At 54.6% G+C, this 24,541-nt stretch overlaps 1 protein-coding gene across 1 annotated transcript; it reads right to left on the bottom strand.

Moving 5' to 3' along the window:
- Positions 1 to 290: 290 nt before the first annotated feature.
- On the bottom strand, positions 291 to 15,508 carry WNT2B (Wnt family member 2B). Its single transcript, XM_030965652.1, has 5 exons — positions 15,211 to 15,508; positions 4,680 to 4,900; positions 2,894 to 3,171; positions 2,268 to 2,532; positions 291 to 1,317 (listed from the first exon to the last, which is right to left on the bottom strand). The coding sequence occupies exons 1-5, from the start codon at positions 15,372 to 15,374 to the stop codon at positions 1,088 to 1,090; spliced, it is 1,158 nt and encodes a 385-aa protein (XP_030821512.1). The 5' UTR covers positions 15,375 to 15,508; the 3' UTR covers positions 291 to 1,087.
- Between the last annotated feature and the right edge of the window lie 9,033 nt (positions 15,509 to 24,541).

Below are 24,541 nucleotides of genomic sequence, written 5' to 3'. Positions count from 1 at the left end.
ACCTTTCTTGTTCCACCCCCTGCCATGGGCAGCACTTGACCAGGTTGGTCCAAGCCCTGTCCAACCTGGCCTTGAACACTTCTGGGGATGGGGCATCCACATGTCCTGAAGTGTGATCCTGCTGAGAAAGGATTCCCTGAGGCTTTGGATGCTCGACTCTGTAGGTAGCTTTGGGACAGCAGGAGCTGCAGACAGCGGGTAAGAGAAACACTGTGGGCTGCTTCCTGCTCTGGGGATGTGCTCAGCTGAGTGAGTTGGAATTCAAAAAGTAAAGGACATAATTTTCTGGTACAGGTTTATAATTAATTTTGACTTAAAATAATAAGCAGTATACACAACATACACGTGAGTTGTACAGAGATGCTGTTGTATGGTTGACTTCGGAACCTACCAGTAAGTTCACAGGTTTCATTTGCTCTCAAGCCCCATGTGTCCACCAGCATCTAGAGGTGGCCTTTGTCTCTGTGCAGTTCTTCAGAGTTCAGTTCCAGGTTACAGCTCCACTTGTTCCCTGTGCTGGGGACACAGGGACAAGCCTCGTGCAGAGGTGACTCTTGCTCAGTGGGGTTGGTGATGTGTCAGGTCTGCTTGAGGGAAACACAGGTATCATGGAACTGTCTTACGGATTCACAACACCCTTCCTCTGGCCTTGCAAAAAAGAAAAAGCAAGAATGCTTTTGCAAGAGTGGATTATTCTGAACTAGTGTTTTTCACTGGTGAAGCTTTACTGTAACAGATTCTCTGGGGAGGTGCAGGATTCCTCAGCCATCACCTCCTGACAGTCAGTCCTCCGAGTCTCTGTTGGTCGCACCATCGCTTTGCCAAGAGAACCTTTGCAGGTTCACAGTTTAAGCAAGGTTCGCAGCCTCCTGCTAGGTCAGGGATTAGTTTTGCTGAGCACATCGAAGGGCCCACAGTACCTCCTGGGAACTGTAGTCCTTTCCTTAGTGCTTTGTAGAATTAATTAAATAAAAGCCATGCAGTTGAACTACAGCTCCCAGAACATTGTGGCCCTCAGGGCACAGGGGTTTAAAAAAAATCGCAAGGGGGGGCGGCAGTGGCTTCTTCCCTCAGTGCTCGTGTCTCATCAGGTCTGGTCCAACCACTCGGCCCGTTTGGGGGCTTTACACGTGTGCACATCCACAGTGTCCTCGCACTCCTTGCAGCGCACAGCGCAGCACCAGTGGAACTTGCACTCGCACTTGGTGACGCGGGTGACGCGCGTGGTGTCGTAGCCGCGGCCGCAGCACATCACCTCGCAGCCATCCGTGCCGCGCGACGCCTTGCTGCAAACCCGGCCCGCCGTGCCCAGGGAGCCTGCGGGGGAACAGAGCATGTCAGGCTGCTCTTCTCCCTGTGTCCCAGCACTTCCCCGCCCGCCCACCCCAGGGGTTACTGGTGACACTGGGCATCTCCATCGGCAGTGGGGACCTTGGGTGCGACTGCTTTATGGACATGGGATGCCACAAGCCTGGCCAGGAATGCAGCTTTGGTGTCTCTCATGTCCCCTATGATGGACAGTTGGAATGAGATGGTCTTTCACATCCCTTTCAACCCAAAACCTTCTCAGTTTCGATGGCAATCTGCATGGCCCCCTTCCCATGCCCACTGCTAGAGCCTGTGTTTGCTGCTGCCACAGCATAAGAGCAGTAGGGGACAGGGATGGGGATCTGTAGCCCCTCTGTGCCTTGGGGAACCCCTGGAGCAGTCTGTGCCCACCAAACCAGGTTTTGCAGCTGGCAAAGCTCAAAATGCCCTCTCTGCTTAGGTTGAGCATAGCAGGACCATGTGCTCCCCACTGAACTCCCATGGCTGCTGTGAACTAAACTGGGAATGCTCCAGGCTGAGAATCTATTGATCATCTCTGCTGTAGTCCAGCAGCCCTGATGCCTCTTCCCTGCTCTCATCTCAACCTCGGGCTGTGTTCAGAGGAGCAGCCTGTGCGTGGAACAGGCTCTTTGTTGCCTGTTCAAGGGAGCTTTGCTCTGCAGAAGATGGGCTCTGAGGATACACTCCACTTCTGTGATGACCAGAAGCCTGAGGGGTTTGGGGCCTTGGTGTAAAGCCTGGGGATTTTGGACAAATGCAGTCCTGCCTGTGCAGGTGTGGAGTGCTGTGGGGAGTCTTGGGTCTGGGTAGCCCCCTCTCCAAAGACTGGGGTTGAGCAGAGGAGCTGAGCCCCCAGGCTGGGCTAGCTGGGAGCTGCTGGCCTGTTGGGAAGGGAGGAAGAGATGCTTTTGGGTAATGACTGGAGCTCCAGGTTTTACCTGCTGACTTGTCCATCACGCAGTAATCAGGTGAGTTCTCAAAATACACCAGATCTGTTTTTGTGGGCTTCCTGAAGTTCTTGTTGGCCACGGTGAAGCCAGTGCCATCCTGATTCATTGTCACCTGGATGGCCCCATTGTATTTCTTCCTTAGGTAATCCCCTGTTTTTCGAAAATCTGACATTGCCAGCCAACAAGTCCTTAGTGTGCAGGAGCCGCTGACCCCATGGCATTTGCACTCCAGCTTCAGGAAGCGCTTCACAGCCTGTGGGAACAGAGATGGGTAAGGACCAGTGGTCACCCTGGGCATCAGATACTGCAGCAGTGTCTACTCATTGCTGGTGCAGCTGACCAGCCCCTGGCTGTGTGGGATGGAGCTCCTAATGGGAGACAGGGGCTGTGTATGGGGGTCACTAATGCCAGCATCAGCAAGGACACAGGAGGCAAAGGTGAGCGAGGTCCTGCCATTCCCTAGGGCAAGGCAGGGCAGCATCCAGCCTTATCCACAGCAGGAGCCGCCCTCCAAAGATGCCCAAGGTCCCGTTTCTCTGGCCAAGCTGTTCTGGCTGCCCAGTCCCCTCAGGAAAGTCCCAGAGCTCTGGGCTCTGCTGCAGGGCTGCACTCACCATCCTCCCGCAGCGGTTGTTGTGCAGGTTCATCAGCGCCCGGGCATCCTTCACCTTTTTCTCCTTGGCATCCACAAAGGCTTTGGCAAAGCGGATGCCATAGTTGATGTTGTCGCTGCAGCCGCCCCAGTCGAACTCCCCACGCTCGTCCTTGGAGCGGCCCCTCTTGAGCGGGTCACAGCTGCAGACCTTGAGGTCGCCCTGGCTGCACGCCCGTGTGATGGCATAGACCACTCCGGCCGAGGAGATGGCGTAGACAAAGGCGGCCTCCCTGCTGCCTGCCACGGGAGAGAGACAGGAACAGGGAGTGAGCGTGCCAGGCTGTGCCAAGCGCCTGCAGCCCATGAAGAACCGGGCCTTGGGGAGCGACACCATCCTGTGTGTGGATAAGCCAAGCCCAGCTGTCTCTGCTGACCACAGTGTCCGGCCTCGGCTGCCCTGGAGCCCTTCAGGCTGATTGCAGTGCTCAGGGTACATGCCCACGGGTGGTGAGAGCAGCCAGCACCCTCGGGCCAGGGCGGCTGCCCTCCCTCCCTGCCTCCCTCGGGCCGGGCGCGGCTCCTCCCGCGCAGCACAGTTTGCTGCTGCTATTCTGTGTCTCTGGTTCAAGTTCACAGCTGGTTTTATAATGCTGTAAAAGAAGCTGCAAATAAAAACCATGTTAGTCTTCATTTTGAGAGCCTTTGAAAGCAACTTCAAAGGCAGCAGAGCTCTCTTTGGGCCTCGCAGGATGGGGCTGTGGCGAGGAGCTTTCATCATTCCCCATCCTTTGCCAGGAGAGGATGCGAGCAGGAGAAAAGGTGCTGTGATGGGAACAGAGAGGCTGAGCAGCAGGCTGCAGCATGGCGGGGTGAAAGCTTCATTCAGGATCCCAGTCCCCTTCCTCCAGCTGGGTCAGGCATCTGGCTTGTGGCTCTGCTGCTTGCCCACCCCACGGGCAGCTGCTCCATCCCCCCGCCAGTGAGGAGTAAGCCCCCCACTCACCGGCTCCTTCTGTGGCACTCACGTGTCCTCCATACGAGCTGTGAGTGGAAAGACTCTTCCAGCCGCTTTTGATTTGGAGGCCACATGGCTGGATGCTCCCAGCACGTCATGGGATGCAGCAGCATCTGTCCGGCAGTACTGCTGCCTGTGCTGGGGCTTGTGCTGGCTCCCAGGGCCTGTTTGCTCCCAGAGCACTGCCGGGGCAGCTGGAGCCCATGATGCTGCTCCTGCTCTGGAACCACCCCACCCCTGTCCCCATCGTGCCTTTCCTCTTTGTCCCTTGGGTACCTTTCCTGGGTGCATCCCTCCTTGTGTTCACCTGGAGGGGGAAGGTCTCTCCCATCAGGGCCATGCCCAGTCCTTTGTGCAGGGCTGGCACCTGCCCCACAGCCATGGTCCTCCTCCACCTCAGAGCCTGAAGCAGGGACTGGAGCTGCATCTGTGCCTTGCCTCCCTTGCCATGCGAGGGAACAGCCAGTTCCCACGTGAATTTCTGAGTCCTGGCCAACCCCGCTCTCCAAATATTTATATATCCCATTACTGTTTACATATGCGCCTGTTCTCCGGAGGTGTCTCCTCCTTCCCCCTTCTCCCCCAGTGCTCCCCCTGCTCCATCTCATCTGGTGCAGCTATTCCAAATGCACTGCTCTGCTCCCATTACTGCTTGATTAATTTACAAGGAAAGGCAAAGCTCTCCTCAGGGAGTAATCCAAGCCACCGGGCATGGCAGCCCAGTGGGAGGAGAGACTCTCCCAGGAAGAGAAGTCTCAGGGTGGTGGGAAGGGGACAAGGCAGGACCTACTTCTCAGCATGACCCGGCCGAAGACGGTGTGATCGCGGTCCAGGGTGCTGCAGTTCCAGCGGTGGTGCCGGAATTGGTGCTGGCACTCCCGGATCCACTCCTTGGCTCCCTCCCCAACCGACTGCATGATGTCAGGGTACCTCTGGCAGAGCTGTCGCTGCTTGTTCACCAGCCCGGGGATGTTGTCACAGATCACCCTCGCGCCCAGTGCCCCGATGTACCTGCGGGAGAGAACGGTGCCACGTACTGCCCTGCCTGCACAGGGGAGTCACAGCATCACTGAATACCCTGAGTGGGATGGGACCCACAAGGATCATCCAGTCCAACTCCTGGTCCTGCACAGGACACCCCCAAAATCCCACCCTGTGGCTGAGAGCATTGGCTAAATGCTTCTTGAGCTCTGGCAGCCTTAGGGCCATGACCACTGCACTGGGGGGCCTGTTCAGTGCCCCACCACCTTCTGGAAGAACCTTTTCCTGATATCCAGCCTAAACCTCCCCTGACACAGCTCCAGACATTGCCTTGGTTCCTGTCCCTGGTCACCGAGAGCAGAGATCAGAGTTGCCCCTCCACTACCCCTCAGAAGAAAGTTGCAGACCCCAATGAGTCTTTTTTGTTTAATAAAGTAATCCCTAGCTGCATGAGCCAGGAGCAAGCAGAGCTTTTCTCAGTGTGTGCATCACTGCAGGAAGGGGCAGGGAGTCTGTGGAGCCCATCTCCCCCAGCAGACAGCCAGCTCTGAGTGCTGTGAGTCATGGGATGTCTCCCATAAACCTGGCCTGTGTCAGCTCCTGGGGCAGCAGCAGAGAAACTTGCTGATGTGCAAAACCTCCCTCCCAGCCTCTTCCCAACATGCCAGACCTGTGCTGTCACCCAGCCCTGCTGAGCACAGCAGGATGGAGCCCAGCTGAGCCCAGGGTGGCTCCTGCAGCCTCTGCCCTTTCTCCTGCCTGCATTTGTCAGGAATGTCCACGGCACAGACACCTGTGGATATGCAGGTGAGGGAGGAAGAGGAGCAGGCTGCACCAGTTGGTGCTGCGCTCCTCACACACACTGTTATCCCCCAGCTGTCGATTTCTCTCTGTGCATCTCCTGGACATTTACTCTCGTGCCCTGAAGCTCCACAGCTGGCAGAACTCTGCTGTGGCTCCTATCTTGCCTGCATCCCACCTGTATCCTGCTCCCCTCCCCGCAGCCGTGGGGAGAGAGCAGAACTCGGAGCAGACAGACGGACAAGGCACAAAGAGCAGCCTGCCAGAGGCTGGCTGAGCCCATGGGCAACTTTCCACAGCCACGGGGGAGGGACCTGAGCTCTGCCCCGCGCTCTCCCCATCCCGGACAATGGCAGCAACGTGGAATTTTCCATCCCAGTCGGCTCCCGCCTGCACCACCCGCTCACCCCTCTGGCTGCCTGTGCTTGAGGATGATTTTTGCTGCAGAGCACAGAGCTGGGATTCTGGCTGGAATGGATGAGGTTTGGGTGATATTCAGACTTTTTCTAACCCCCATACTGGAAGCAAACCCTTCCTTCAATAATAATAAAAAGCAATAAGCTTGGACAATATTTCATTGTCTGTCTCTGGACGTGTTCTCTCAGTTCTATCCACCCCAGAGAGAGCTCCCAGGCTCAGGAAAGCCCTGCAAGCACAGAAAGCAATGGGATCTGCTCCCTCTTTTAAAATATTTTGTTTAAATGCTGGCAGAAGCACAAGGTCATCCCGGGCTGGAGCTGAGGATAATAAACCCAGCTCCCCATGGCTTTGCAAACCCAAACTCCAAGGGGCACTGAGCTTTATTGTCACAAGCATGCTCACCAGCCTTTCATCCTGAAGCAGAGGAACAGGGGAGTGGCAGAAGCTGTTTAGAAAAGAAAAGCCAACAGGAGCTCCTTGAGCACTGCTGACTGGGGATGTTTCAGTGCCTTGCTCATGCCAGACTGAGAGCAGCCCCTTCCTTCCATGGGGGCAGGGCAGAGGAGCATCCCACCAGCTGGATGGTGGCACTGTGACATCGAGTGGGACTGCAGAATTCCTTCCTAGAGGCATGGTCAGTTCCCCAGCCCTGAATTCATTGTGCTCAGCAAGGATGGGGATGGCTGTCTTACCCCTGCCTGTGCTGGCAAGGCAGTGATGAGATGCTGGGAGGCAGCAGGTTGCACGATGGAAGTTCAGAAGTAGCCAAAACTCCTCTTTGCTGGAGAAAAGTGATGCTGGGAAAGGTAAAATGTTCTGTGATGGGCCACCTCACCAGGGACCTTGTGGGGCTGGAGCACTGGTCTCCAGTCCCAGCAGTGGGCTGAGAGTGGGCTGGGACACAGCAGCTGGCAGCAGAGCTGCCTCCCGGACTGGAGAGTGATGGATAAAGCACTAACATCATCCCCTGGGAGACCGAGATCAAGGGAAACCCTCCAGACAAGATAAACACCAGGCACTCCCTTTTTCACACTGGAAGCTAATTACTTCTCCTTAATTCTCCTGCCAAATACCCAGATCAGAGCAAACATTATCAGCAGGAGAAAGTGGAGGGAGAGCAGAGCCAGGGCACCAACTGCTGCAGTAGCAGCTCACCATGCGCATCCCACAAGGGCCAGTGGCTGCATCTCCCTTTGCCTGTGGCAGCACGTTTACCACAGCACCTACAGGACTCCATCAGAGTTTATGTACTAAAATCTAATGCACAACTAAAGGGAAAATTCTTCCCATGACCTGGAAAGGCTGCGGTTGTCTCGGCAAAGACGAAAGCTTCCACTTGGTGAGAAATGCTCCAGTAGAGTTCAGTTACTTTGAAATGGAGCAAGACAGGGAACAGCAGAAAATTCTGCCAAGCAGAGTTTTGGGAGGGAAAAAACCCAAACATTTGTTTTGGATAGATAAAGGCATCCCTTCCAATTTTATTTCTCAAAATCTGTGACATTTTAAAAATACTGCAGCGAGAAAGACAATGGATGTTCTGAGAAGTCCCCAGCTGCCTTATCAGAACTTCGTTTTCAATCAAATGAAGCTGTGCTGGAAGTGGCACACTGCTGCAGTGCTGTAGTCTGGGGTAATCTGCATTTTTGTAGCTGAAAAAACCCACAAAACCCAAGCCCTGAGTTCAGAAAAGTCTGTGAGAGATAACTTCTCCTGATGCTGGAGGCTACTCAGGCCTGGACTTCAGGCTTGGGAGGAGAGAGGCAGGAGCTGGACAGCTTGCAGTGAGGAGGAGCTGGGAGGCAGGGAAGAAGGGAGTGGATAATTAAGTGCATGTGGGGATAACAATCCCCCACCCTGTCCAACAGGATTCCATATGCTGCTGCCTCCTGAGGGTGTGTGAAGCCCTGGCATCACCCTTTGCCAAGTGCAGAGCTGTTTGCCCAGCTTGGGTACAGAGGGGCTGGCACAATCCCTCTGACCACCCCGGGCTGCACGGTGCTGCAGGGTCACCTCCTGCCCATCAGCGTGCAACTGGGAGCTTTTCTGAGTTGCATCTCCCATTTTCCCTGGAGCTGGTGCGTGGGGCCGTGCTGCGGGAACTGCGCCATCTCTCCCGCCCTCCCTTCCCTGCTGCTCACGAGGCAGCAACGCCAGCAGAGGATGGAGACCTTATCTTCCAAGGGCAGGTGCTTCTGCAGCCTGCGAGGTGAAGGCCTCCTGCCCCTCCCTGCGAGCTGCAGGGCTGCATGCAGAGGTGCAGCTGCATGCAGAGCACATCCCAGATCCACGAGTGGAACAGGAGCCTCCCGTCACGTGCTGCCTCCAAGCTGTTGTTCTTGTGGAGAGTCTGCTGACTTTGGCTCTTGTAAACAAGGAGAAACCTAAATTGCTTCTAAGATAAACATGCAAATCAGAGGCAGACGCATCTCTTTAGCTGGTGGCGTGCAGGCTGTGCTAGCCCCTCCAGGCTGGGCTCTGTGTCTGGCTCCTGCGCTTCCCACACCAACCCTCAGCTCCCGTGGCCCTTGTGGCGCCTCTGGCCTCTGCTCAGGTGACAGTCTGAACAGCTCCTCCCCAGAGGTCGGCTGGGAAGTGTCTCTTGGAAAACGAGGTTTTGAAATGAAGAAATCAATTTAATGAGAATTCATAAAATTACATGGGATCGGAAACTGTCCTGTTGCTCTTCCATAATACCAAGGTGTTCCTGCAAAGTGAGTGCTCTAATTCAGTTTCCAGTGAAATTTATACTAGACACTGCTTTTGCTAAGGCTTGATTTTTCACCATTTCATAACGCACTGGAAAACCTGTTTGAACATGACTTGATTTTAATAGGGAAATCTTTGGAATTGCCATTCTCAGACCAATCTACATTTTAGTGCTCTGAATTAAAACAGCTGCTTGAAATGTCATAAATTCCTATTGCGGGTTGCACCAATACCATTAAAGGTGCAGTTTTAAATTAGATTAATAGAAGCTAAGCTTAACTGAAACCACTGTCACAGCTTTACCCCCAGCTGCTCCCAGGGGTTCTGGACAGTCTCTGAGGTCTGCTGAGAGGTCTGAGGCTGAGAAGAGAACTTGGTTTGGCTTCTTGGTGGCATCAGAGGCTGTTGGAGTCCATCCCCTGGGAAGAGTGATTCAGTTCCCCATTTCTCTGTAACTACCCTGGCTTCTGGTGTCTTCCCTTCCCACTGGATCCTCATGAAATCTGTATTTTGGAGGGAGGCTGGAAAGCCCTAGGCAGCTATTGGAGACAGCTTGTGCAGATAGGATCAAATCCAACATCCCTCTTTGCCTGCTGAAGAGCAAATTCCATCATGCCTGGCAGCATTTCACCTCCTCGAGTTCTTTGCATACTTCCCAAGGATGCTGCACCTTCCTTCCTCTGCTCTCCCTGCCGTGGCAGACAATTTACAGCCAACTGCCAAGCACTTTGGGCTGCAAGGTGCTATAAACATCTGAGATATTATTTTAGTATTACAAACCCTGAGTATTTTATTAAGCCCCACTGGGAACAGGGCCATCCTGGCCTGCTGGAATTGTTAACGCCTTTGAGTGATTAATAGTCCTAATTTCCTCACTTACAGCCACTACTCTGCATGTTGAGCGCCTTAGTCTCACTTCAATAATTTTTAATATCATAATGCTGAGCCACTAGCAGTGCCACTCAGGGGACATTTTTTATTTTCTGCACCGTCTTTCTCTTTCTTGTGCATCCCTCTTTTAAAGTTGTCTGCCTTCAGATCCTGCTCAGAGTCCCCTCTCTGTGGCTTTCCTGCACCCCGTGCAATCTTTGCGATGTAGTTTTCTGTGAGGAGGACTGAAACACTGTGCTCCTGGGGAGATGGAGCAGATGGGTGCTGCAGTCTCTTGTCTCCTGGGTGGATGTGTGAGATTTTGCTGTTGGCATCTTGAATAACAGTAACCTGAAAACTTTGGTCTGAAAACTTTGGTCAGCACTAGGTTAAAGCTGTTCCTCAGGGACATTGTTGCTGGTGCATGAATACAAAATAATTTGCTCATTAAAAATATGCTTTACCCTTAAGAACCAATTTTTTTTCTCCCCAAATCTCAAAGTGTTTTGCTAAAAGGTGGGGAGGTAAGACAGCCTCAGGTGATAAAGCTGGATGCACAATTCTCTTTTCCATGGCACATCCTGTGTGTTAGGTGTGAGCTGCTCCAAGAAGAAGCTGTGATTCCATGGGCTCTGGCCCAGCACAGATCTCCTCATGGCACTGCTGAAATCACTTTTGGTAATAGCAAAAGCTAATGAGTTTGGAAGAGCAGAAGGATTTTTTTCTTTCTGCGTTTCTTTCTGAGAAAGATTTCCCATAGGTGAAAGTGACCCTAATGAAAAATGGACTGAGCAGCACAGTTAGGATTATTATAACTGCTCAGAGAGACTGAGAGAACCCATCTGTTCCATCCACCCTAACCAAGAACACCAGGACTGCTGCAAAGGCCACAGGGTTCATTCTCCATCAGTCTGCCATTACTTTAAAATTTATTTTTCACAGCATGGCTGCCTGGACAGCCGGAGCTGTGGAGTGCCTCAGGATAAAGACTTCCTGGTCACTGACCTCCTGCTTTTATTGCCATGCAGAGAGCTCTGCAACAACAAACTGACAGCACCGCAGATCTCCGTGTCCCGAGGGCTGCACGTCTTCTCCCCTTGGAGGTGGCAAGTTCAGCTCCTGCAGCTTTGTCCCTGTCCCTGCCCGTGGCAAAGGGGCTGGAATTAGATGCTTTAAGGTCCCGTCCAACCATTCTGTGATTCTGTTATTCTGTATCGTGCCTGCAGCGGTGCCAACACTGAAAGGGTGATGAGCTGCTTGGCACTGGTGGCAGAGGCTCCTGCAGGGCACAGGATGGGATCACAGCTACAGCCCTTGGAGCCCACACAGCCTGTCAGACCCCGTGCGAGCAAAGCCCCCGGGCTGCTGCGGGTCTGCCCAGCTGAGGCTGGCACGGAGGGGAGGAGCAGCACCCCCCAGAGGGTTACACGCGGGCTGTGCAGCTCCTCCATGCAGCTGTCTTTCCCTTGGCTTGATTTCAAACATTCCTATTGATGCTATTTCCCCTCCCACACACCTTAGTATGATGCCTGCTTAAATGAGCCTCTCTCTCCTGTATCCTGTATCCACACATACGTGTGGCTCCATTTTTCCATCACTCCTTGTGCCCATCCTGCATCTGGAGCACGGGTAGCACTGGTGTCTCAGTGGGAACCCAGGCAAATCCTGGAGGAGAGCACCGATGGGAGCACAGCCAGCAGCCCATCCTGGTGGGAATGTCTCCTTCTCCATCTGCAGTGGGGGTCTCCTTGCCAAACCCTTGGCCAGAGCCACGTCCAGGGCTTGCTCTGGCACAGAGGGAGCCATGGGCACTCCTGCTTCATGATGTGCCCGTGGTATGTTTTCCATGCCCATAAACCCACTCCTCCTTTCCTGGCCAAGGAAGGGAGCTGGACCATGATGGCTGCCTGGCTCTGGACTGGTCATCCCTCAAAATCCCCATATGTGCATCGCACCTCACGACACAGCAGCTCTCTTGGAGCCCCCGTATCCTGACAGCACCATGGGTAGCCCCATGTGGTTGCCAGGCTCCCACATGCTCTCCAACCCACACCCAAACTTGCAATCCTCTTCCTTCCACAGATTTGTTTTATCTCTTTGGGAGCCTGATGCCTCCCATCTGTTCCAATGCCAAATGAAATTAAATATTTGTAGTTTCCAAGGGCTGTGGTTAGCAATAAACAAGTTAGCTAACAAGGATTTGGTGTGCTGGGGAGCTGGGGGGAGTCTGTGTGGGTTGCAGGAGAGTGGGTGTGTGCGAGGGTGGGATGCAGGGGGGTATGCAGGGCTTTGTGTACATTTTTCTTTAACCAAACCTTTAATTTTAGAATGGCTTTCCACACCAGAACAGCTCGCCGGGCTCTCAATGGCGAGTAAACTCTACTTAGTTATTTACAACAAGTTTGTTTATTGCACAGTTTATGTTTATAAGCAACATTTGTCTAATCTCCCAAATCTTTCCCAAGGAATTTCGGGGGCCGCTTTCGGGGCCTGGCGGGCTCTGGCGGTGCGGGGCACAGCCCTGCCAGCGCCATCCCCCAGACGATGCTGCTCTCCCTGCCAGCGCACGCAAGTGTAAACGGGATTTAGGGATTTTCCCGTTGCATTCCTTCCTAATTTCTGTCTGTGTTTCAGCTGGTATTTTGTTGCTAAGTAACACTTTGGAGTTTGGAAGCATTTGAGCAAGGGTGCTGCCCGCCACAGCCACAGCCACCCCGCTGTCACCGTTAGTCACAGAGCCCAGCCACAACCACACAGGCCAAAACCACACTGTCCCCAACCTGTCCCCTCTGCTGTGCTCTGAGCACGTGCACACACACACAGCCACTCTTTTGGATGCCAAAGTTCACCAGTTCCTGGCGTTTATGTGAAGCAGTTGGGCCATGCCTGACGTCACTGAAAATTAATAATTTGCAGTTGTTTAGAAGAAACATTTGGTTGATATTTCCTTTCCATGTACTGTGATCAGAGGAGACCCAATTTTTCCTATAAAACTACTTAAAAAGTTGACTCTGAAAATGAGAAGCATTTCCTCTAGTTCCCCAAGTTTATTGTGTGTGAATCCCTAGAAGAATTTGGCAATAATAATTAAAATAAGGAAGGATGATGCACCACCAAATGTATTTACTGTAATATCAGTGGTGCTAAAGATGTGCTTGGAAACCTATGCAAATCACTGAATAAGTTTTTTCCCAAACCACAGCTGGTTGAAACCATTTTCAGTAAAACACAATTTCATCTAAACACGCTATTTTATCAGGACTGACGCGTCCAGCACAACAGCGCTCGGTTCACTTTAGGCTTTTCCTAGGAATGCTCTGCTTTCCAGAAGAGAAAGCTCAACTGTGAACATTTAAGAGTTTAAAATATTCCATTTCTAATTGTTTTTGTTTTAAAAGTCATGTATTTGAGGTCCTTGGGACCAGTACAGTTTGGTAACAATGGCCAAAGGCGCGGTGCCCGGCTGGGGCTGTGGGGCTGCCCAGCTCCCAGCACAGCTCCCCTGGGCTGCCTGCGCTCCTCTCCCCTCGAGCTGCCAGCCGGGATCAGCCTGCAAGCTGAGAACACAAACTGCTGTGGGAGCTAAATCTAGCTTCCTCCAAACAAGCCACAGCTACTGAGCTTTAAACGTGGCTGGTTTTCCTCCCGCTTGCTGGGAAGCGACACGCGCCTGGAATGAGGGCAGACCGCGGCGAGCCGTGCTGGGGGGCAGCGGGGTACAGCACGGAAATGGGTGGTTTTAACACTCCTCCTAAAGAAGGAATTTTCACCCTTCAGGCAGCATCCACGTGTGTTACCAGAACTGCCCTTCCGTGGGCAATGATGCTGTGACTGCTTCCTTCCTCCTTTTTTCCCAGCCATGTTATCCCACGCACCCACTCCTCAGCCTCTGTGATAATGGAAATAATCCAACTTCTCCACTGTCCCTTCCTTCCCTCCTCAGCTTTTCACATTTTAGCAGCCTCACCTTGCCCACAGAAAGCAATCCTGCCTTCACCTGCCCTGCTGAGTTGGGGCAGAGCTGGCACTGGAAGCCAGGTCAGTGCTTGTATCAACCTGAGACTCCCCAACACTGACTCATTTTCTCTCTCCCAGTGATTCCAGTTCCCCTCAGCTGACCAGGCTTCGGGAAAGTTCCTCTGGGCATGGCTGTGAACAGCCTTGCTCTTTCTACTTTCTATTTGTCCTCCAAAGGATTTTCTGGTCTCTTGAAGAAGTTGCTTTTGTGCTTGGTTACCAGAAGGTGCCCGAGCAGCCTGTCCCCTGATCTCCCACTCCCTCCTAGCCCCACAGCTTTCCCACCAGCCCCTCTCACCCTGGAATCGCTCTCCTAGGGATGCCAGCCCGGCCAGGGCCGCCACATGCCCAGACGTGCTCTCGAACACCGGGAATACTTGTGCTATCTGCATGACTATTAAGTGCTCCCGGCCCCTTACAGAGTGCTCCACGGTAGCTGAGAATTTCCAGAAACTACCGTTTTCTTTCAGTGGCAGATGGGTTGAATTTGATTAAGTTTTGCCTCATCCACCGTGATCTGTTAATGATGATGAGATTGGCATGGAAAACATTGTTTTCCACAAGATTAGAGAGGACTTTTATAGGGTGGGGGACACTGAGAACTTTACTGCAGCCAACTATTTTTTTTCTCCAGTATTGCTGAACTACTGAAACAGCACAGGGTCACTTGGAAAACTTCTCGATTCTTGTTTTCCTAATTACTGTCATTCTGCGTAGATGAATTTTCATTGTTACACGAACCGGGGCAGGAGGGGACTAATTTCCAGAAGGTTTTTGTTATGGCGTCATTTCTGTCTCTTACGAAGCCTCATCTTATCTAAAGGAAGGGGGACATCAACTTTCTTCGCTTCCCAGGAGCAGAGTAAATAACTGCAGCCCGCGGGGACGGGAGCTCCGGCGGGGCCAGGGTGGATCAGGGGATCCGAGCCGCTGCCGCTTCCCCTGCCCAAACCGTACCGAGGGGCTCATCCTCTGCTCCTCCTCGCCGTGCCCGGGGAGGGAAGGCTGTCAGAGGCGGCACAGGGCACGGGGTTCGGCCCCCGACAGATCCGGGGCTCCCCGCGGCAAGTCCCATCCCCAGGGAAGGAGCGGCGGCATTTTCGGGGCGCGGGGTGCCCGTGACGGCTGCGGCGACGGCGCCCGGGAGAAAGACTCGTTACCGGCCCCGGGGCGGCTCCGGTCCGGCCGCCGCCTGCCGCTCTGCTGCGCTCCGGGAGCCCGGGACGCGGCCGGAGCCGCGCAGGTGGAGCCGCGGGGAGCCCGCACGGCCCGGCCGGTCCCGCCGGTTCCCACGGCCGCACGTCGGGCGCTGCGGGGCTCGCTGCGCTCCCGCCGGCGCTGCCCCGTCCCCTAGTCGGTCTTCCCCGTCCCCTTCCCCATCCACGTCCCCGCCCTGTCCCCGTTCCCGGCCATTCCCGTTCTCGTCCCTATCTCCATCCCCGTCTCCATCTCCATCCCCGTCCCGCTCCCGCCCGCGGTGCCCGGGGACCGTCGGGGCGGCGGCGCCGTGGCGGGGACTCACTCACCACCACGAGGAGTCGGCGCGGGGCGTCAGGGCGAGCAGGAGGAGGACGAGGGGAAGGCAAAGCCGGGGGACCGCGCCCGCCGTCCGAGGGAAGGCTCCGCACTCCGCACGCCCGGGGGCCACGGCAATCCCAGGAGACGCTTCCAGGCGGTTTGGGCTGAGCATATCTCTCCGGGGCAGGGTCCAGACGGAGAAATGACCGGGGAAGGGGGTCCTGCCCGCGCTCCCCTCGGGGCACTGCCCGTCACGGCCCCGCGGCGCGTCCGCCGGCTCCGCGCTGCTGAGCGAGCCCCGGCTGGGTCCCCGCGCCCGGGCTCATGCTGCCGCGGGGGGCGGCGGGCGGGGGGTCCCTCCCGCGGGGCTGGGGGCGCTCAGCGGGGCCCGCACCCCCCGAGCGGCGCGGGGCGGGCGGCGGGGCCGGGCCGGGCCATGGAGGGCCTTGCGCGGAGGGCGAGGGCGCTCTGGGGATGGGAGCGCGGGGGCCGCGGCCAAATATTGCCGGCGCCCGCCGTGCTGCGGGCTCTCATTGGGCAGAGTCAGAGGCGCGGAGCCGCCGCTCCGGCCGGACCGACCCCCGCCTCCCCCGAGGGCACGTCGGACAGCCCCTCCGGGCTCCTGCCCCCGCCGCAGCCCCGCACCGGGGCCGCTCCCACCGCCGCGCCCGCACCCGCGCGGGATGCGCCGGGAGCCGCCGCAAGCGGCCGCCCGTCGGGCCCCGCCCGGGGAAGGGGCTCAGCGGGATGCGGGATGGGGATGCGGGATGCGGGATGGGGGATGCGGGATGCGGGATGCGGGATGGGGATGCGGGGCCGGCTCCGCCCGCGCTGCCCCCACCAGGTGTCACTGCTGGGCCCCGCGGGGCTCCGCCGGCGGCTGCGCCCGCCCGGTGCGGGCAGGAGCGGGCAGCGCACCGAGGTCGCCCTGCCGGGAGCTGGCGGGGCGGCCAGGAGGGTCCCCGCCATGGGGCGGAGGCGGGGCGGACCCCACAGGTGCCCGGGAACCTGCAGGCAGCGGTTTGGGGACAGGGACACAGATACACTCCCCAGGATGGTGCTGGCCACAGCGACAGCCACCATCGGGTATCAGTGCCCAAGCTCAGACACAGCCCTTTGAACTCCCTTCTCCACGTGCCCCTGTCACCTGTGGCTGTGGGACAGGGAGAGCTCGTGGATGAGCTGCCCTGGGCTCTCAGCTTTCCTTCCTTTATCACCCTAAAACTGGTGACTGACAGCTGGTGAAAACCAACCTTTTCCTGGCAGTTCCCTCTTCCCTGGCTGGTCCTTCCACACCATGGAGGTGAGCAGGCATTTTGGTCACCTCTCATTGTCATCACTTTAGTGATATACCTGATTAATTACTGGGATTGTAAACCCCATTATCCACCAAAGTTCTTTCCCCATTGCCAGAGCCCTCAGCTGCCCCCTCCCCACGAGCCAGCTCAGCTCATTCTGCTCTTTCCTTCCTATTCCTGTTGTTCAGATCAGAGAGACTTCCCCAGCCTGAGAGAAACAGGGGCTAGAAGCTCACACATGGTTATAATCCAATTATACTTCAGAAAACTGCAGTGACAGAAAGCGCTGCTGCTGGTGGGATGCTGTCCTTTTGTCCGAGTGCCCACACAGAATATTGCATTACAGCTTATCCCCAGAGTGGTGGCACTGAAAAGGCTGATATTTATAGACTGTGGAAGGCTGTGAATTTGTTTAGAAGATCCATCACAGTGGGCAGAATGCTGGATGCTCTGCTGTGGCCGTTTTGTGGGCTTTTCTCTGTTACTGGGTTGTTTCTACACAAAGACAGGAGCCTGAGTGTCCTGCTCTCATGGGGAGGGAAAGGCAGGAGGTGACAAGCACGATGTTCATGTGGATGTGCAGGTCTTGGCTGGGATGTGGTGCTGAGCAAGAGACCTCTGGCTGGGGCTGAAACTCAGGATGAGAGCAAGAGGCAGCAGTGTCAGCCTTGGGAGGGGAGGAGGGATCGCAGCTGAATTTTGGTTCTGAAGTGAAATTCTCAGGCTGGGTGCCAGAGCTTTGCACCCAGGATTGTGAATTTCTCTGTCAGCCTCGTGGCTTATTTGATGCTTCTCTCCACAAACCGCACCTGACAGCCCATGGCCTGCCCTGGGTTTGTAGGAGGCTCTCCCTGCACTGGGCAGTGAAGAGGCCAGGGCAGCTCTCACTCCTCCAACGGGGCAGAGCCTCATGTTTGATCTTCCATTCAAATTAGCAGTGCTCAGGGTGACTGGGTGCTTCATCCACATGAGCTGTGGTGAGTAAATAAACAAGGCTCTGCTTTCAAAGGCTTTCACAATTCATTAACTTCAAAGGAATGGGCTCTCTATTTTCTTAGCAGGTCGGTCATTCCACAGACTTACTCTGGGTGCTGAAGGTGGTGACTGGTCATGCCAGAGCGCTGGGCAGCTGCTGCAAGGCCAGTGTCACACACAGAGCTGTGGCGAGGGACACAGGAGCAGCCCATGGTCAGTGTTATGCCTAAGGAGGAGAACAGGGTAAGTAAATGCATGGGCAAGACTGGTCTGTAGCATTCCCTGCTCCATCAGAAGCATCCAGCCTGCAGTGTGCTCAGGGCACCATCAGACAGGGTTTGCAAGCCATGGGTGGGTACCAGATCCCCCCTTCCCTGCAGAAGTCGCTCCATCTTTGCTGGAGATGGAGGCAGGGATGTCACCTGCCCCTGCCTCTCCAGCTGTCTCTCCTGGGCTGGCTTCCTGCTGTCGTTGTGCAGGCACAGGTGCTGGGTGCCAGTGGAGGGGGCGCTGGGGTTGCTGCTGTGCCTCCCTGCCAGGAGCTCACCTCTCACGTGGCAGCCCCAGGAATAACTCCGAGCCTTGCATAATCACAGCCGGGGGAAAAATCACTGTCCTGGGATAACCCGCAGCGCCAGGCTGGCTCACCTCATGGGAAGCCCTTTTCTGAGGGAACAAAGACCTCTTATTGACACATTTATTGGGAACTTATTTTGGAGTTGATAATGCAGCTTGACCAAGCTCCTGGACTTGTAGAGAAGGGGCTGGTGAGGGGCTGTGTGCTGCTGGGACTGCAGCCTCTGTCGAGCTCATTTCCTCTGCAGCCACAGTACAGGGGACACAGGGCTGGACATCGTCACTGCCCAGTACAGTGGCACCAGCGGAGCCCCAGGAAAGAGGTGGGCTAGAGACAGGCAGTCCTGCTCCATGCTGGGGTATCTGCAGCGGGCAGAGCTGCCCCTGGACCCCCACATTCCCCAGATTGTGCCGAGGAGGATGCTCAGGAGCAGTTCCAGCTGTCAGCAGACAGGGTAGGGGCTCCTTTCTGGGGCGGGTAAGGGGTTCCTTGCTGAGGCACAGCTCTAGGACATGAGGGCCGTGGGAGCCCAGGGCCCTCTGCGAGCTGCGCCTGGTCCAGCAAAGGCGAGTGTTGGGTCCTGGTGCCTCCAGCACCTGGCTGTGGTAGGAAGGCTGTGTTCTTTTATCCCCCCAAAAAACACAGCTCCCAAAGGCTGAGCAGTCCCCAGTGAGCCCCTGGCTATCTCCTCGGGCTCTGAGATGGTAAGAAAGCATTTTGGGTAGATACAAATAACCAGAGCAATGAGCTGACCCTTCGACATGGCCCCCACCTCCATAGAAACAGGAGCCAAACAAACAGGCACAGGCAGCCCTGTTAACAGAGTGACAGCATGTGCTTAGTTAGTCTATCCCCTGCTCCCAGTGTTAATTGCCCTGTTCCTTCTCAGATTCATTGATGAATTGCTGTGTGGACATGCAGTGCCTGGCCTTGCAGCCATGTGGTGTGGGTAACCCTTTGGCCTCTGTTGCCATCTGGGCACAGACATTGTGGGGACACTGTCCCTCCCACGTGTGCCCACTGGTTGGAGCTGAGCAGCTGCTGCCTGGCAGACATGGGAAGGGGATCAGGCTGTAGGTTCAAATGCAAGCAGGAGTAAAGGTCAAATAGTGTCATTAAAACCCTGATGTCAGACCTGGATTTCCAACCAGGAGCTTTTGTGCCTTCCCGAGGCTTTTCCAGGTGTGGTGCACTGGAGGGAACTGGTTTCCCATGACGAGATCCATCCCATACTGTGGCATCAGCCCGGACCTGGCTCCATCCCTCCCCTCCTTGCCCCTCAGACCGACAGGCTGGAGCAGCTCCACGTGCCCGAGCACCCAGGCTCAGATGGATCACCCCAAATCCAGCTGTGCTAGCCATGGCAGTCACCGAGGGCCAGAAATGGTGCAATAACACTAAAAATACCCACGGTGCACCGAGCAGCCCCGGTTTCCATCATCCTGCAGAGGCCCCTGTGAGTCCTGCGTGCGGGAGAGCGCGGCCATCAATCTGCCCAGCCCGGCTGCCATCGGCCCATCAGACGGGCTGACACTCCACAGGCCTGTGGGAAAACACGCCGTGACATCACGCAGAGACACCAGCCCACTGATTAATCTCCCAGGTCAGTGGCTGCTTTATTTATAACCTGGGAAGGGTTTGGGGTGGGTTTTTACAGGAGTGGAGCAGCACGGGCTGCCTGCTCCTCATCCCCGAGCAGCTCTGCCTTGCCCTGCACACCTCTGCCTCCCCATGACACTCCTGAGCAGCTGAAATGGGGCTCAGGGCACCAAAATCAAACCTAAACCAGCCCTGGAGCCCAACTGGAGGGACTGATCCCACCGTGGCACCTTGTCTGGATTCCAGCTGTTTTCTTTGCTCCTGGAGTTTCTCCTTACCCTTCCCAGCAGACACAGTTCAGTTCCCCCAAAACACAGCACATCAAATTTGAAATGTTTTGTGAAACTCTGTCAAGCTTTGGAGGAAAGGGAAGGCGGTCGCCAGGGCAAAAACATTCTATTTCTTCAATTTCAAAACAACATTTCCCATTTCAAAAGGCTATTTGTTCTGTGGTTTTAAACATTTTCTGCTTTATAACCATTTTCTGTGGGTTTTAACATTTTCACTTTGCTTTATAACGCAAACCAAAATTACAGTTAAAATAATATATTTTGAGTTTATCAGTTTGAAGCATTTCAAGCCATCAGTTTCTCTAGGTTTTATTTTACAGATAACCTGGAAAGCTTTGGGGTGGGTCATTCTGAATTGGAACAGAAACAGGTTTCAAAATGTTGCAAAGGCAGAACTTCATCCCTGTTTCCAAGTGGGAAGTGGCCAAGGGAGAAAAAAAGCCCTATCAGGTATATCTCCAGCATTGTTTCTAAGTGGAGAATTTTTCCTGTGATTAATGAAAATGGAGAAATTGGGCCAAATCCTTCACATGCTTTGACTGCAGAGCTTGCACAAACACGCTGGCTGGGCTTTGGCTGGAGTGACCAGGTTTAATTAGCTCGCTCCTATCTAGGGATGCGGGCTGCTGCTGTCAGTGCAGGGAGGGATTTATGTTTCCTTTTCCTCAGGAATATGATCAGTGTCTGAGTATTAAGAATAATCATTTCACTGATGTGAGGCAAATTTCTTATCCTACGCTGCTGATAGTGAGGGGAACACTGTGAGCCAGGGACACGGCTCAGATGGGTGCCCGGCAGAGATGAGGATTTAATGCTGCTGTCATCAGCCCACCCCCAGCTCCTGGGCACTGGGGTCACCTTCTCTGCGCGGAGGTGACCCACCTGGGCAAAGGGGACCCACCTGGGCAAAGGGGACCCACCTGGGCAGAGGGGACCCACCTGGGCAGAGGGGACCCACTGAGCTTATGCAGCCTCACCTCAAGTCCTGGGGGCACATCTGAGCACCACAGTACAGGAAAGTTATGAAGCTGTTAGAGACTGTCCAAATGAGGGGCACGAGGATGGTGAAAGGTCTAGAGGAGCCATACAGTGGCTGAGATTATTTGCTTTGTTCAGCCCAGCGAGGAGCAGCTCCTGGGCTGGTGGCATCACCGCAGCAGCTCTCCTGGTCAAAGTTCCACAGGTGTTTTCTGCCCTTTGAGGAGGTCACGCTGTGCCTCCCCAAACCTGATCCAACCTTGCTGCCTGCTCCGTGTTGGAGCCCAGTGTGGTCACTGAGTGCTGATGAATCTCCACTGAACTGCTTGAGGTTTTTCAATTTAGCATGGTGGGGGATTTGGAAGGAGAAAGAAAGTGGAATAAGTGAGGAAGTGTGGAAAGCCCGAGCATAACTCCAAACTAGGGCAGGAAATGCACCACACATAGCTCTAACCTTATCATCCAGGATGGATTTTAAGTGCTTCTTCAGTGACTCATCATCCCTGAATGGGTTTGAAGGACTGTCTGCCAGAGAGGAAAGGCCAGAGAGCTCAGATCAGATAACAGGTTATTACAAAGCCCTCACGCTGCCGTGGGGCATTTGCCAGGGCAGCAGCTAGGGCTGGGAGGCATAAAATGTGGTCTCTCAGGTGTGGTTCAGGTGGTCAGGGGGTAGAGAACAGGGCCTCTTTCTCCTCTTACTGATCACAGAATCTCAGAGTGGTTGGGTTGGAAAGGACCTCAGAGATCGTCATGTTCTGACCCCTGCCATGGGCAGGGACACTTTCGCTGGAACAGGGTGCTCCATGCCTTGTCCAGACTGGCTTAGAAGAATTCCAGGAATGGAGCAAGGTTCACACTCACTCCTGGCCAGTCTCATTCCATGGGCACTCGGTGCCTCTTGCCACCTTCAGAAATCTCTTGTGTGGTTCCTTGTACCCTGCCTCCCACAGTCAGGTGAGGATGGGAGAAAGCACAGTCTGAAACACACATTACTGAGCGAAACCTACTGTAAAAAGCCCTCTCTGTATTGTGCCTTACATGAAAGATACTGCTGTGGTTCAGAGGTTAACTTTTATCTTAAGCTCAGCTGGAAGCTGAAGAGTTTTAGCATTTTTTAAAATATCAGAAAAACATAAAAAAGGATAAATTCTGATCTCTGCTATGTTGGTATTAATGGGGAGAAATTTAATGAAAGTCTGTAGAAGCTTCTGATTTACTCTTGTGTGAGATTGGATAGAAATAGCCCAAAGAATCTCGTTGCTGCTGCCTGGATTCAGCTGCACAGTGGAGAGCTATTAATGCTCTGTTTTCTTACCTTTGGTCAATACATCTTGCAAGGCAGAAGGAAGCTGGATTATGTCTGTGAGTGTCCCAATGTCATGCTATGTTGGATAATGAACTGTGGATAAATTGGATCAGCTTTTCAGCTGCCAGCCTCTCAGAAATCCAACAAGGAGTCAGGGCAGCAAGCTGTGCTTTCAGCCTTTGCTCTGATAACCTGTGTGCTGCTGTCAAGAGCTATTGTGGTGATTCCAGGCTGGAGCAGGTGAAAATCATTGTTAATCTGAAAAATGTACATCTCTCTTTAGCTTGGTGCTTCCCCATACCTTAAAAATGTCTGGTCTGGTGCAAATCCACTTTTCAAGGAAATAGAGATGTAATGAGAGCGGCCCCTTGCTGAGCTGAATTCAGGGACTGCTTTTGACCTGGTTATTCAGTTAATCCTGGTGGTGAGGAGTGTGACTTGAGAAGCATCCAGCCTCTCTGGAGGAATGCAAAGACCCTGAGGTTGGACACCTAAAGGTTTGTGTTTCCATGGAAATGAAAGGTTTGATCCTTCCAAAAGAAGAATATTGAAAGACCCTCACATGGTAGCAGGGCCCTCAACCCTGGCAGTGGAGAAGACTCTCCAGCTCCTCTCCTGCCCCCTCTGTCCTGATGGACACCCCTTCCCTGCCCAGTGCCCTGCGGAGTGTGGGAGATCTGCCCTGCAGATCCCAGAGGATCAGCCCCTGTGCTCCCAGCTCACTCCTGCTGACACTGGGGTGGGACCCCAGCTCCACCAGCGCTGCCTCATGCTGTCCCTGCTGCCAGGGGACACCTCAGCTGTGGCTCAGGGGGGTTTCAGCAAGTCTGGCTGCTGTGGTCAGGGTGAGGGCAGCCTGTGCTGCTCTGCTGGTGACACAGGATGCTGAATTAGCTCCAGCCATTCCGGGAGCCTCCTGCTCCTGCCCGCTGGGATGCTCTGGGGGCAGCTGCAAAGCCGGGGGCAGCTTGAACACCGAGGAGCCCGAACCATACAAATCTTCAAATGATTTCTGTTGGAAGGGGTCTTAAAGCTCACCTCCTTCCAAGCCCTGCTGTGGGCAGGGACACCTTCCACTAGACCAACTTGCTCTGAGCCCTGTCCAGCTGGACCCTGGACACTTCCAGGGATGGGGCACCCACAGTTTCTCTGGAAAACACGTGCCAGGGGCATTTTTGCACAAATAATTTCTTCCTAGCATCTAATCTAAATCTTGCTCTTTCAGTTTAAAGCTGCTCCCTGTGTAGATCCCCTGTGGCTGGCAGAAAGCTGAGCCCGTTCGCTGCGGATCCACGAGAGCTCAGCCCCACGCTTTGTCACGACTTTACCCAGCCCTGGAGGCTCCCACCGCGGGGGCCGCTGCGGGCAGGGGGGCTGCCCGTGGGCCGGGTGTCTGTATTTTCATTGGAGCCCCCGGGAGCGTAATCCTGTTAAGGGCTGAGCGTCTGATTCAGCTGTCCTGCTATATGGCTAATCCTGCCAGCGGGAGCGGCATTATCCCCGGCCGGGGCACCGCTGCCAGCCCCGCTCCGCTCCCCCGGGAAGCAAACCCCACAAACCCGGGAATTGTGCGAGGCTGTGTGGGCTCCTTTGAACTCTGCTGAGCAGCCCGGGCCCCCGGGCACGGCGGGCACGCAGCCCGGCACCCCGGCCAGAGAGCGGGCGAATTCCGCCTTTGATCCCTTTGTCCGCTTCTGGGGCTCTGCTGGTCAATAGATCACAGCCAGGGAGTTAATTTACTCATTATCTATACATTTGCCAGGATTTAAATGCCATTTTTGCTCACGTCCTCCCTTCATTTGTGTGATTTCCCCTTATTTCCAGGACTATTGCCCTCCTGCCGTGGCTGGGTCTTGCAGGCAGGACACACCCCGGTGGGGTTGGTGTCACTGCTGCCTGCCTTGGCTTCTTGCAGGGTTGAGAATGCTCTTTAAAATAAGACTGCTACAGAAAAGGCCATTTTAGTTGCAAATATTTTTTGATAACGTGGATTTGCCTATTTCTCCACTGAAAAAATAAAAGAAATCCAGTGCTGACGAATAAGAATATGTGGATAGAGCTGGTAATAAAATGAGTGGGTTCTTCTGGCAGCTGTGAGGGTGTGGACATCCACGGGAAGCCCACGATGCCAGGGCAACTGAAGGTTTTGCTGTGCAGCAGCCTTGCACTGGGTTCATTTTGGCCATTTGATTAAATTTGGCCACAACCCTCCTGTTGAGCAGATGCTCCAGGAATGCCCATTTCATCACTTTCCACTATAACCTGAGACAGTGAATCTGGGGTTAAAAGCCTGAAGGAAAGCTGATAAATGTG

Source organism: Camarhynchus parvulus, chromosome 26 (assembly GCF_901933205.1).
Source record: "Camarhynchus parvulus chromosome 26, STF_HiC, whole genome shotgun sequence".
NCBI lineage: Eukaryota > Metazoa > Chordata > Aves > Passeriformes > Thraupidae > Camarhynchus > Camarhynchus parvulus.
Note: the sequence above shows the minus strand (reverse complement) of the source record. Positions and strands in the feature narration are given on the sequence as shown.

Excerpts from the sequence above, each read along its gene's own strand:
- WNT2B (XM_030965652.1), bottom strand. The coding sequence starts at position 15,374 with ATGCTCAGCCCAAACCGCCTGGAAGCGTCTCCTGGGATTGCCGTGGCC. Across the intron at positions 4,901-15,210 it reads CGCGCCGACTCCTCGTGGTG|GTACATCGGGGCACTGGGCG; the intron begins GTGAGTGAGTCC and ends TCTCTCCCGCAG. Across the intron at positions 3,172-4,679 it reads CGGCCGGGTCATGCTGAGAA|GCAGCAGGGAGGCCGCCTTT; the intron begins GTAGGTCCTGCC and ends CTCCCGTGGCAG.